General features: G+C 43.2%; 2 protein-coding genes across 2 annotated transcripts in view; one reads left to right on the top strand and one right to left on the bottom strand.

Annotated features, from left to right (window-relative positions):
• LOC311504239 (microfibril-associated glycoprotein 4-like) overlaps nucleotides 1-12,361 on the top strand; it is a gene marked incomplete at its 5' end in the record, with an annotated part of 417,732 nt that overhangs the window by 353,821 nt on the left and 51,550 nt on the right. The window lies entirely within an intron of this gene.
• The window catches only part of stxbp4 (syntaxin binding protein 4), a gene marked incomplete at its 5' end in the record, with an annotated part of 40,263 nt that continues 30,181 nt past the window's right edge, over nucleotides 2,280-12,361 (bottom strand). Inside the window, 3 exons of the mRNA XM_084567780.1 lie at nucleotides 2,280-2,437; nucleotides 2,834-2,891; nucleotides 10,636-10,772. Coding sequence (XP_084423906.1) covers nucleotides 2,284-2,437; nucleotides 2,834-2,891; nucleotides 10,636-10,772 — 349 coding nt within the window. The 3' untranslated portion in view covers nucleotides 2,280-2,283. The remainder of the gene's footprint in view (nucleotides 2,438-2,833; nucleotides 2,892-10,635; nucleotides 10,773-12,361) is intronic.

Here is a 12,361-nt window from a genome sequence, read left to right as displayed (position 1 = left end):
AGCAAGGAATGGACAGAAACTCTGATCTTAGTGAGGAGGTGTGGTTGACCCCGTTGCTAGGTATTAGTCATCATTTCAAGAGGTGTGATTGGTTGATCCTAAAACTAGATAAAAATACACTTTTGGTGATAACTGGCCTAGAATGGACGTCAAATTAATAGACTTAATAACAGAATCTAATCTCTATGAAGACTGTATAATTATAAATAATACTTTACATAAAAATAAATAAATAGTACGCTATACTTTAAAAAGTATCCTATAAAATGTGTGATTAAACTCAGGCCACTACCACAGTATTCACATGCTGATAGTTCTATTTATTTGCTTTCATTCATTTACCACACTGGTAACATTTTGCACTTCACCTATTTTGGGCGGTTCACCTTTCGCGGCCTCGCGGATTTTTTTAGTGCAATTTTGCATGCTTTTTATTTTTATTTATTTATTTTTTTATTTATTTTTTTTTTTACAGCTCATTGTTTTCTGCGTCCTGATTGGCTAAGGGACTGTAGCCCATTGTCAATCAATCTCCTCCGTACGGTGTCTCTTGTACAGTACAGAATGCGTTCAGCTTGCCAAATGTACATATAGGCCTACAGTATCTTTGATCGCTGGCAGTGTGACTGAAGTGCGGTATGTTTGCAAGTTATTGAGAAAAGTGTATAAAGTGTGTAGTGAGGGGTTTTGCAACCTTAAAACATTTATAATCATTGTAAAAAATAAAGCTGACTACTTCGCGGATTTCGCCTATTGCGGGTTATTTTTAGAACGTAACTCCCGCGATTAACGAGGGACCACTGTATTGCGATTGTAACAAGCTTGATTGTCATTCAGTGTTTGGAGAATATCTCTCCTGTCTCTTCTTTCAGCCATTTTCTCCTCTGCTTAAGAAATTCCTAAGCCTCCTAAAAGTCCTCCTCCCTGCTCTTAGCAGATCTCACCTTAGGAGCTCTCTTAAGAGCTAAGATTCTTTAGGAATACCTTTTATCATTACTAGGAGCTACTCCTAACTTTGAGAGGGAAACGTCATGATTCTAAGAATTTTCTTAGAATTTGGCCACTAGGAGCAACTCTTAGCGCTAAGAATCTTTAGGAATACGGGCCCAGGAGTCTTTCAGCGGGTCAACACCACCAGGGTGCTCCCCCTCCCGTCTGGGACCAGAGCAGCTCTGACATGTTTTCAGTCGTGGATCCTGAGACGCTCCTCGTGGCTGACGTGCTTCAACAGATCGGTCACTTTCTAATCCAGGTCTGACGGAGGTGCTGATGCAGCCCGTGACCTTTGACCCCTCCAGGTCACAGTAAAGAGGCTTTCACAGGTTGTTTGGTTGTAAACTAGACGTTCTGATCTTTAACGGCTCTGATGATGAGGAGCGTCAACACTACTGGAAATAGAACAGAAGAAGAAGAAGAAGGACGTAGAGAAGACCGGAGGTGAAGTAGGAGGAGGTGAACAAAAAATGATAAGTTTCCTTTAACTGGGCCCCATCATTAAAACCTGTTTTAATTAAGAATCAGAGGTCAGAGGTCAGAGGTCAGGGTTAGGATCATTGTGTCAGCCTGTCAGCGTCCAATCAGAACGCAGAGATCTGAGGTCAGGTCTCCTCTGGTCACCTGTTCCACCTGATTCTTCTTCTTCTTCTTCTGGTTTGAAGCTGCAGCTCAGTGTAAATGTAGACAGAGACAGGAGGAATAAAGAGTAAAACAATAAGAGTACAAAGATATACAACATATACAAAGTATATAAATATAAAATACACAATATACTATTATACTACTATTAGTAGAACTATAGTACTATTATAGTGTTTAACAACAACATATGAGTTTATGAATGAAACTATATGAGATAAATATGTCATTTGTTAAATATATCAGTGATTAAATATAAATACTGTTTAACACATATAGTAGCAGAGCAACCAGAGTCTAGTTGAGGGAGACGTTCAGGACCCTGAAGGATAATTCAACTAAGAATAGCTTCATCCACAGAGAAGACCTTCCTGGGGCTGGGAAGATAAATATACCAACTCCTCTGAAAGGAGAGAAAAGGCTGAAGGAAACACAGAGCTGAACAGAAAGACTGAAGACGTCCAGTCTGTTTGTCCCAGACTTCGTTGGTGCTTTTTATTGCATGAGGACATCTGGGGACATGTTGGGACATGTTGGGATGTCTTGATTGTTTTTACATTTCTGCATAAAAATGACTCAAAACATCAGCAGATTTAACATGGGAACTATTTATTATTAGAAATAAATCCTGATGGACTGAAGGAGACTCTACATCTCTGTCTCTATGGACGGATTCGGTCGCTGCTCAGACGACTCCGCGTCCTGCTCGCCCTCCGGCGCCGAGGTCTCCGGAGCAGCAGCCGACCCCGTGACGCCGCCGCTGGTCATGGGGAGACTCCACGATGTCGTCTGGGTCATGTGACTGTCACGGGTCGGAACAAAAAACACAAGAGGTTCAGTTATTGATCACTAAACCTGTTTCCTGGACGCTGAACGTTTCATGTCGTTGATGAAAAGATTCCCTTCCAGGCAGGACGTGACCCATGATCAGCTGTCAAATAAAGCTGCAGGGAGGATTTCACATGATTAGTTCTGTACATTACAAACAACATCAACGTTGTTCATTTAGAGGAATTTATGATTTTCAGTCTCTAATGAGTTGGTTGTAATTTGATTAAACGCTGCTTTGTGCTGAATTTATTTTCTACATTTCTGCATAAAACTCTAAAAGAAAATGTCAGGACATCTGTCCATGAGCTGAATGTGAAGAGAAACTGGGTCATGCAGCAAGACAACGAGAACCAAGAAATCATCTTACTTGATGTAGTATTTCACTCCGTCTGCAGTGTAGGCCTCCTCCCAGCCGTAAGGAAGACCTGGAGGTGAAGAATAAAAACACATTTAGTGGATATCATCTTTACTTTAATGTAGCTCAGGTGTAGCTTCACTTTTCCAGGATGTAACCAAGACACTTGTCTTATATCAGGTTTTCATATCTCTGTGGGTCTAGTCTTACTTTACCTTTCCACTGTTTTCACTCTGATCTCTCCACTGTAGCAGCCAACAAGACGATAAGTCTCTTAACCTCAATTCAACGAACAAAAGGGGCAAAGTTTCAAACGGTGCCCTCCAGACATCAGATCAGAAACTGACACCAAAAAGTTCACACAGTCACAGAAAGAGATTAGATGAGGCCCAAGATCATATATGAAATGACCCCGACCATGTACCGGATGGCTGTGATCTGGAAAATCATCAGAAATGGTTCCCAGACTTTTTATCATGTTGTCATTTAGTTTATTTTAATGTAAATTCTTCTTAACACCTATTATAACCTTTGACTATCTCAAGCTAGGATAGTGGAGCAAGCAGACAGGTTCTCATGCAAATATACACAAATTCAATCACTATCCAGAAAGTGACATCCAATCCATGCGGCAGCTAGCGTTAGCTCGTAGATCAGCCACTCAAATGTTGTGTCCACATGACTATAGATGGAGCACTTCACAAAGTGAACTAACTGAGAGTCCTCACATTAACTCTGATCTGGTCTCTAGAGTCCAGGTTAAACAGGTCCAGGTGTGAACACTGATCTGGTCTCTAGTGTCCAGGTTAAACAGGTCCAGGTGTGAACACTGATCTGGTCTCTAGTGTCCAGGTTAAACAGGTCCAGGTGTGAACGCTGATCTGGTCTCTAGTGTCCAGGTTAAACAGGTCCAGGTGTGAACGCTGATCTGGTCTCTAGTGTCCAGGTTAAACAGGTCCAGGTGTGAACACTGATCTGGTCTCTAGTGTCCAGGTTAAACAGGTCCAGGTGTGAACACTGATCTGGTCTCTAGAGTCCAGGTTAAACAGGTCCAGGTGTGAACACTGATCTGGTCTCTAGAGTCCAGGTTAAACAGGTCCAGGTGTGAACACTGATCTGGTCTCTAGTGTCCAGGTTAAACAGGTCCAGGTGTGAACTCTGATCTGGTCTCTAGAGTCCAGGTTAAACAGGTCCAGGTGTGAAAACTGATCTGGTCTCTAGAGTCCAGGTTAAACAGGTCCAGGTGTGAACACTGGTCTGGTCTCTAGTGTCCAGGTTAAACAGGTCCAGGTGTGAACTCTGATCTGGTCTCTATAGTGTCCAGGTTAAACAGGTCCAGGTGTGAACTCTGATCTGGTCTCTAGTGTCCAGGTTAAACAGGTCCAGGTGTGAACACTGATCTGGTCTCTAGAGTCCAGGTTAAACAGGTCCAGGTGTGAACACTGATCTGGTCTCTATAGTGTCCAGGTTAAACAGGTCCAGGTGTGAACTCTGATCTGGTCTCTAGTGTCCAGGTTAAACATAGGCTTTGGGAGCTGTGGAGTGTTTAGAAATGAAACTGCCTCCAGCCCATGTCCACGGCTAAGGTGCCTTGAGGCTTCTTTCCTTCCTTCATCATAAATAAATCAGATCTTAACATGTGAGAGTCTTTCCATCTTGTTCCAACATCTGGATCATGTCTCCAAGTCAACCAGCAGCTGTTGATGGTTCTGATCCAGCGGTAGGTAGAGATCCATTAGAGACAGCAGCTGCTACAATATTCTACTGACCACATGATGGCGCTGCTGATTTACAGACACACAAACTGAGATCAGATCTCAAGTGCTGGCTGGGGACGCATGTGGAGACACATTTATATTAAGACCAGGTGGAGACACAGGGACTTAGAGATGGACAGGTGAGACCAGGTGTTGATGTGAGGTCTATAAAGCTGAGCTGCTGAGTGACTGTAACATTGATTTATCGTATAAAACACAAATTTAAGCTCATTTGCTCCAACGAGCCCAAACCTGAGTCTGTTCTTAATCACGGATGCAGTAAATAAATAAATGCTGACAGCAGAGAGAGGGAAAGCTGCATCATATCAGACTGATCTCCGTCTGTGTGGACAATAAAAGAAGATACATGTCATGTCATGTACTCAGAGACGACAATGAGGCTGTCGCTGCTGGAACAAAGACTCTCGCTCTGGGGCTGGAAGCTGCTTTGTGTCGCTGTGAACACAAACTGTGAAGATCTGAGATAGATTTCACAGACCAGGTTTCACTCTGTCCCTCTGAGAGATGACGAGAGGGACGAGAGGCAGGACGGACAAATACACTACACGACAAGACAATTTATCAAAGACATGTCTGGGAGGACGAGGAGCCGCCTTAAAGACCAAAGACGTCACTGCAGAGGAAGAACTTTATTTGCACCATTTGCAAAGACACAGTCAGTCGACCTCACATCATCTCAGACCGTACAAACTCAAACATCGACTTCATCCAGATATCTGATAAATTACAGCCTGAAACATGTCACAGTCTTACTGGATCTGAATCTGTTTACTTGTGTGGTAGAAAGGTCTTTAAAAGAAAAGACATCCAGAAAATCACTGAGTGGAAACATCTTTTATAAAATGAACAGAGACTTGTGATTATAAATGTTCTGCAGATAAACATCATTGATTTTATTCTACTTTAATGCAACATGACTCATGAGTGTTTTCATATCCATGCTCACAAACAGATTCCTTGAAATTCAATTAACACTGAAGTGTTTTGCTTTTTATTAATTTCACTTTGTGTGCTGGGAACAGTTTCATTCAGTCGTGTTGCTGAGATGTTATGAATTATTGATCGGAGTTCATTTAGTTTGTTGTCAGAGGACGAATGGAGGAAAGTCTTTATGGAGGTTTAGAACTCTTCAGTCATTTCTGAGACTTTCAGTGAAAACGTCAAATAACGACTTTTGTTTTCCCAACACTGACCTCTAGAGGCCGTCTGAATAACCGTCAAGTTAAACAACAAAGATGTAAAAAGCCCTTAGGAAGGATGCTGGGGTGGATGAACGGGTCAACAGAAAGACTAGTACCTTAACGCTGGTTCCTTTAAATGTGACCACCATCGTTCTCTGATCGGTTCTTAAAGGGGAACTACTGGTTTTTACAACCTGGATCTTACTTCTGGCATAAAATATGATCGTTTACTCACCCATATAACTTTTGTGTAATTTGTAGTCAGTCAGGAGATAATTAGATCAGCGTTTATCCATATAGTGGGAGTGACTGGGGCACCTTAACGCAGCCTCTAAATAACATTATCTGCTGCAAAACTCGTTCATTTCACCAATATTCTGTTATGATACGCTAGTGCTGTTCCCCGTTGAGTCCAGAGTTACCTGTTATCATTCTGACCTGGATGATGTCGTCTACGAGCAGTAATTTGCTACTGCTATGGTTCGTCCACAACCTCAGGATCAAAAAAATATTCAGCCATGATGTAAAAAACAAGCAGTAGCAAATTACAGGTAAACAAGCCGACCGTCTCAGGTGCGCGTGGCGCTCAGAGACGACATCATCCAGGTCAGAAGATCATCATCATCCTGGACCCAGGGCTCATACAGCAGATTAAACTCTGCATACATTTTATTTTCTAACACCAATTTCATCTTTAAACCAGAATAAAGAACTCAAAATGTTTTTGTGTCCTGTGCTGGCTTCATGTTTAATTAATTTGTTTAAAGCAGATGTTTTGTTCCTCGTCTTCAGCATCATTGTTTAATAAAGTTAAAGCTGTTGACTGGCGTCCTGTAGATCTCACCTTGTTGCATCTTTTCATAGAAATTTGAGTTTTCTTCTTATTTCAGTGGCTTTTATTTAGATATATTTTTTGGTCAGTGTTTGACATTTAGACCAAGTTTAAACCGTAATTGTTTTAACTGATGCTCTGCAGATACAAGTTATTTCCTCCTTTAAGTCAAAGTCGTCTTTTAAAAGCAGAGAAGAAGACGAAGGAGGATTGTTTCAGACTTTTAAAGGTCTGAGTCTGTGAAACGTTAACGGGCCGCTGCAGACAGAAAAGTGTTCCTCTTAGAGCTCGGAGGATTCATATTGCTGCATATGAATCTAAGTCAGACGGTCGTCATGGTAACTGTGTCAGAGTCAAACGAGGAATGAGGTGAAGTGGGTGAAACTGCTCGGTTCTGATTGTTCCTCGTGCATCTGTCCAGAAAAGTGAGTGTGATTTATTTTACACCTTAATTTCCCCACGGGGATGAATACGTCTTCTCTTCTCTTATCTTCTAACGGACGTCTTTCTTTTCTGTGTGAGGAGCTGCTTCATGTTGGTCAGAGTGGAAGTCATAGTGATGTCCTGGAAACAAAATACAGACCAAATGTTGTCGTCAGCTCTGAGCTTCGTGGTTTTAAGGAGACAAATGTTTCCAGGCAACGGTGAAAGTAAGCCACAGGTGAGCGTGATTGGACTGACCTACTTTCTGCTGCTCCCTCCTGATTATCTCTAACAGGACGTCTGTGATGCTCAACCACGGCTGTTCATTATGTAACCGTGCCCACGTCCTCCTACCGACGCTCTGATGGAGGGAAATTAGGTGAGTGTGTCAAAAACTCACATCCCTCCCGCTGAATAGAAACTGAACCGGCACGAATCAACCAAAATATCAGCCACCTCCAGCAAATACACAGAGCCGATAATGATCCGACAGCTCCAGACCGTTAAAACAATCACTGCATCACTCCATCGTCTGACAGCTATCAGCTTTTAGATTGAACACGTTGGAAAATGTTCTTTAAATGTTTTAAAAAGTTTACTTTAACGACACGGTTTGAAATGACTCAGTCTGACTCATAATCGTTTCAATAAAGGAACAGTTGGGGGTGAATGAGCCTCATTTAGAAGGTTAATTGGGTCGTAGTTCTGTGTTTTCTGTGGAACCTGAACCAGAGGGAACGTCTCCAGTCGCTCTCAGTTCAGTCTTATTTTTTTGGACATAGTGTCCTTGTCTTGTCCTGAACTAAAAGTGTATTTCCTGGAGATAGTTCAGTCCTGCAGCTCTTAGTATTCACTTAACAGTCGGGTCCATCCAAGGCTGCCAAACAATCTGTGTGAACTGTGTATTTACTGGAAATGTTTCAGTGATTCACCAAACTACCAGCTGTGTGTGTTTGCTGAATTGATGCCCACATGTCTCACTAATAAAACCTGATCTCACACTGAGTTTCCTAGAAACCCTTCAGATTACACAATGGCTCTGTCTATTGGTTTAATCATAATACTCTACATAGTTTCTGTGAAGGTTCTCCACGTCGTGGTTTGTCCATAACAACAAGCTGAACCAAGGAGAACTGAAGTAGCTACTTGGATGAAACATCTAACCCTAACCCTACAAGTCCAGTTGGACCTGGTTCAGCTTGTTTTCTGTGGAAATACTCTCCGTGCTGCATCAGTGTATTTCCTGGAGGTGCTTCAAACACTCACATCCACCTAACTACCAACTGGCTGTGTGTATTTGCTGAAGCCAACCTGAACACTGGGAGTTTCCTGGAAACCCTTCAGATTACACTATGGCTCTGTCTATTTGCTGGAGGACTCATACCAGAGGTTTCCTACCTTCCTGGTTCAGACGTTGGTGTGTGTTAAGACAACACACTTGTTCCAGACACAATCCATCTCATTGACAGGGCTCTTCCTGGTGGTGCATTCAGGGACACTGTGACATCTATGTTCTGAACAGGAACTACAGACATGGAATACGTCCCAGGACTTTAAAGAGGCGTTCACACAGGAAGAGACTGGCAGCGATGTGAGACAGTGGCAAGTCCTTCAAATTCTGACTTGAATTGGTATTGGAAATGCATTCTGGGTAATCTGATCTAATCCACACAAGTTACCTTCCAATGCGTCGTCAGACTTCCCCAAACGTTTCCCTGAAGGAAACACCCTCCACCATTTTGGTTCCTACCACCAGATCATCCATGATGATGGCGGCTTGGAAGAAGAAGACCAAGCTCTGTTAGCTGGTTTAGGCTAATGTTAGCTGGTTTAGGCTAATGTTAGCTGGTTTAGTTTAACATTATTGAGTGTTCAATGGTTCAGGCTAACGTTGTTTAGGCTATCCTTTATGTTAATGGATTTAATGTTAGCTGGTTTAGGCTAAAGTTAGCGCTACCACCAGATCCACCCTGCTGATGGAACATATGGTGAACCCAGGTGGAGCGGTGACGTTGTTTCCAGTATTTTCTCTTCAAATAGAAGAAGAGCTCGTTCCATTTTCATGTTCTGCTTGGCTGGGACAAAGACATGATGGACGACCAGAATTAACTCATATGTGGACAGAGTTTGGTTTTCTGACACAACTGAATGGAACTTGTGACACAACAGCAGGAGATGCGTCGTGTGTTTGCTGTCCAGACTTTCTAAGATCAGTCTGGACACATCAGGGACACATACGCTTCTTAAACGAGTCTCATCCTGCAACACCTGCAGAAGCTGCAGCAAATCTGATTCAGCTACTTTTATTTTATGACACCAGTCTCAAGTCCTGTGACATTTTACGTCTAAAGAACAACTCGTGCTCTGCAGCTTGTTTCAGAATATTTACTCTGAAAAATAACAAACAGCAAACAACTCCAAATGTGATAAAAGCGTCTAAAGCGTCCCGTCATCAGACTGGAGCTGTCCTTCAGTCTGAGTTCCTGCTGTGACGTCGTGGCTGGTTTTCTTCCTTCCTGACCTCAGTTTGCAGGATTTCTCCTCCTGTTCTGGTTTGACGGCGTTTTGTTCTGTTTTTACTAAACTACTGCACAGACACCGAGCGAAACACTGAGCAGCTAACAGAGAGCAGAGACGGAGAGCTACAGGAGGTTAGCTACAGTACATGGCAACCTTAAGATATTGTTTCCATTGGTTTATATTGACTTATAGATGAAGGTGTGTATTGATACAGAGGCAGAGGCTGGGTGAGGTTTGAAGGACGACAACGACAGGTTTGAAAAGTTTGGTTCATCGGTCGCTTGATGTGAACTGAGTTTTGGCACTTTTTAGTTTCAGATGAGTTTAAAGCCTTTGTGAAAACTATGAACCATTATATTCAGAATAAACTGATGGTTTTAGTGCAGATATTCTCGTCACTAAATAAATTGGTTGGTTAGTTTAGGTCAACATTATTATTATTTAGTGTTTGATGGTTCAGAGTTCAAAGTTGGATTTCCATTTAATTTTGGAAAGATAAAAGTAGTTTCTGAAAACAACATGAACTACAATATGTCTATAGTTTTAGTGCTCACAAAATAAAACGGAGACCAATGGACCAAACTTTAAAACCTTCATGTGGTCCATGTGGTTTCTTTCCAGCGTTCTAACCTGCAGACAACCTGCTGCACGTCTCTGAGCTCCGACGGTTTCAGGTTAAAACGCTGGAACCAAGTTGACTCCAGACACTGTGCATTGATCAACGGGCTGCTTCACACAAACAGACAGTGTTCATGCAGACTTGAAGAGTCCGTTAGCAGAGGAGACGAGGAGGAGCGGTCGGGGAAGAGTTCAGGTTCACGGCTGGCTGGATGGCTGGACGACTGGCTGGATGATTGTCCTGGGGCAGACGCCTCGCCGACAGTCGGGTCGGTCGTCTAGAAGGTCAGCACTGAAACGGGGGAGGACAGTCACCAACGGTGGTTCGGTTTCGGCTTCGTCCGACGGGAGTGGCATGCAGGGCAGCACAGAGACAGAGAGCAGGAGGAGGTGGAGGTGGAGGTGGAGGAGGAGGAGGAGGTGGACATGCAGGCCGGCATGCGTGGAGCTGAGATCACTTACAGTCGACCTCCAGGATGGCTCTGACTGTTCGTGTCAGCTCCTTGGCCTCCTGGGCCAGCGTGGCCGCCGTCCATGGACTTTTCTTGTAGCGAGGGGCGAGGCCTTGAGGCGACGGTCCTACTTTGACGTCTCCAGAGCTGAGAACAGAGAGAGTAAGAGGAGGAGTCAGCGGCGACAAAACCAACCAGAACAAACACAGACGGAGGAGTCACAGAAGTAGAAGGAGTTCTGGATGATACCAGGTTAGAGGCTCTGACAGGAGGCCAGGAGGGAAACTAGGGGTTATTCAGACTAGTGGTCAGTTTGATGTTTCAGCATCATGTGGACTAGTCACTGATCATGTGACGATAACAACATGGACGCCTCCTAGAAGACAGGTGAGGAGCCCAGAGGGTCATTGGTTCTCCACTAAAGATGAAGCCCATACTACCGTGACATGTCAGTCCTGAAATACAACTAAAGTACTACTGCAAACAAGACATGCTAAGGCTAACGCTAGCAGAGGAACGGTCCAAATCCTCTGGACAGCAGTCAGTTAACAACTTGACCAAACGTCCTGTGGTAACAGAGAGAAGGAGGCTGCACATCAACTATCTGATAAAGTTATTAGACCTTTAGCTGCTACACTATCCCATCTAACAACACTCTGTGGAGGACTATTAAATGCTACTGATGGTGCTGAGGTGCTGCCTGTTTTATACAGGCTATAGCTGAGCTGAAACTATTGTCTTTTTGGGCTGTCATTTATTTCTGTGATGTAAACTCAGAATAAATAAATATAAACAGACTATATATAAAGTTGAAGAAAATGTCTGTGGGTTGTTGTGTTCTCGCTCTCGTCTGATTGAATTAAAGTGGTCATGAAGGTTTTATTTGAATCAGACTGAAAACAAACTGTTTAATTTACACTAAGAGCTTTAATTCACTGTTGAACCTGCCTGAATCTGTCCAGCTGAGGTGGAGAGATTAAAGAGAATCTGACCCAGAAAGACGCAGCTGAATTATTTATTATTAAGATCAAACTGTGGTCATCTCTACACAGCCCATCAATTAGTTTGCTGCTTTTCTTTCTTTGCTGCGTTGCTGAATGCACGATGACTAACGGCTTTAATGAGAGGCCAGAAAATCATTAAGTGGGTGAGAAGGGGCCATTTATCCCTGACACCAAAACCACGGACCCCTCGAGGCGAAGAGTGGCCTAGAAACACAGACAGGTGAGGAGGAAGGGACGGAAACTGGAGCGGGGGTCCTGATGTTATGAAAGACGAGCCGAGGTGTCCCACTGACCTGGACTGAAATAAAAGGAAGACGGTGGGAGGTGTCATAGCCCGGTGACTTAACAGCATGACCGATTGACCTGGTTTAAACCGACTTACACAAGAGGACGCGAGAAACGAACGACAATACGGAAAGAAATCAGGATGATCATAAAAACCAACGAAGAAGAAGAAATATGGAAAAGATGTTAGTCTGTTTGAGAAGGGTCAAATCATTGGCATGCATCAAGCAGAGAAAACATCTAAGGAGATTGAAGAAACTACTAAAACTGGGTTAAGAACTGTCCAAGGCATTATTAAAAACTGGAAGGATAGTGGAGAACCATCGTCTTCCAGGAAGAAATGTGGTCGGAAAAAAATCCTGATGGATGGTGATCAGTGAGAGAGGAAAGAGAGGAGAGAGATGAAGGTAAAGAAGGACACAGGAAGTGTTTGGAGTTTGGTTCTTC

This window comes from Chelon labrosus (assembly GCF_963514085.1).
Source record: "Chelon labrosus genome assembly, chromosome: 19".
In the NCBI taxonomy this organism is placed as follows: domain Eukaryota; kingdom Metazoa; phylum Chordata; class Actinopteri; order Mugiliformes; family Mugilidae; genus Chelon; species Chelon labrosus.
This window is presented reverse-complemented; position numbering and strand designations above follow the sequence as displayed.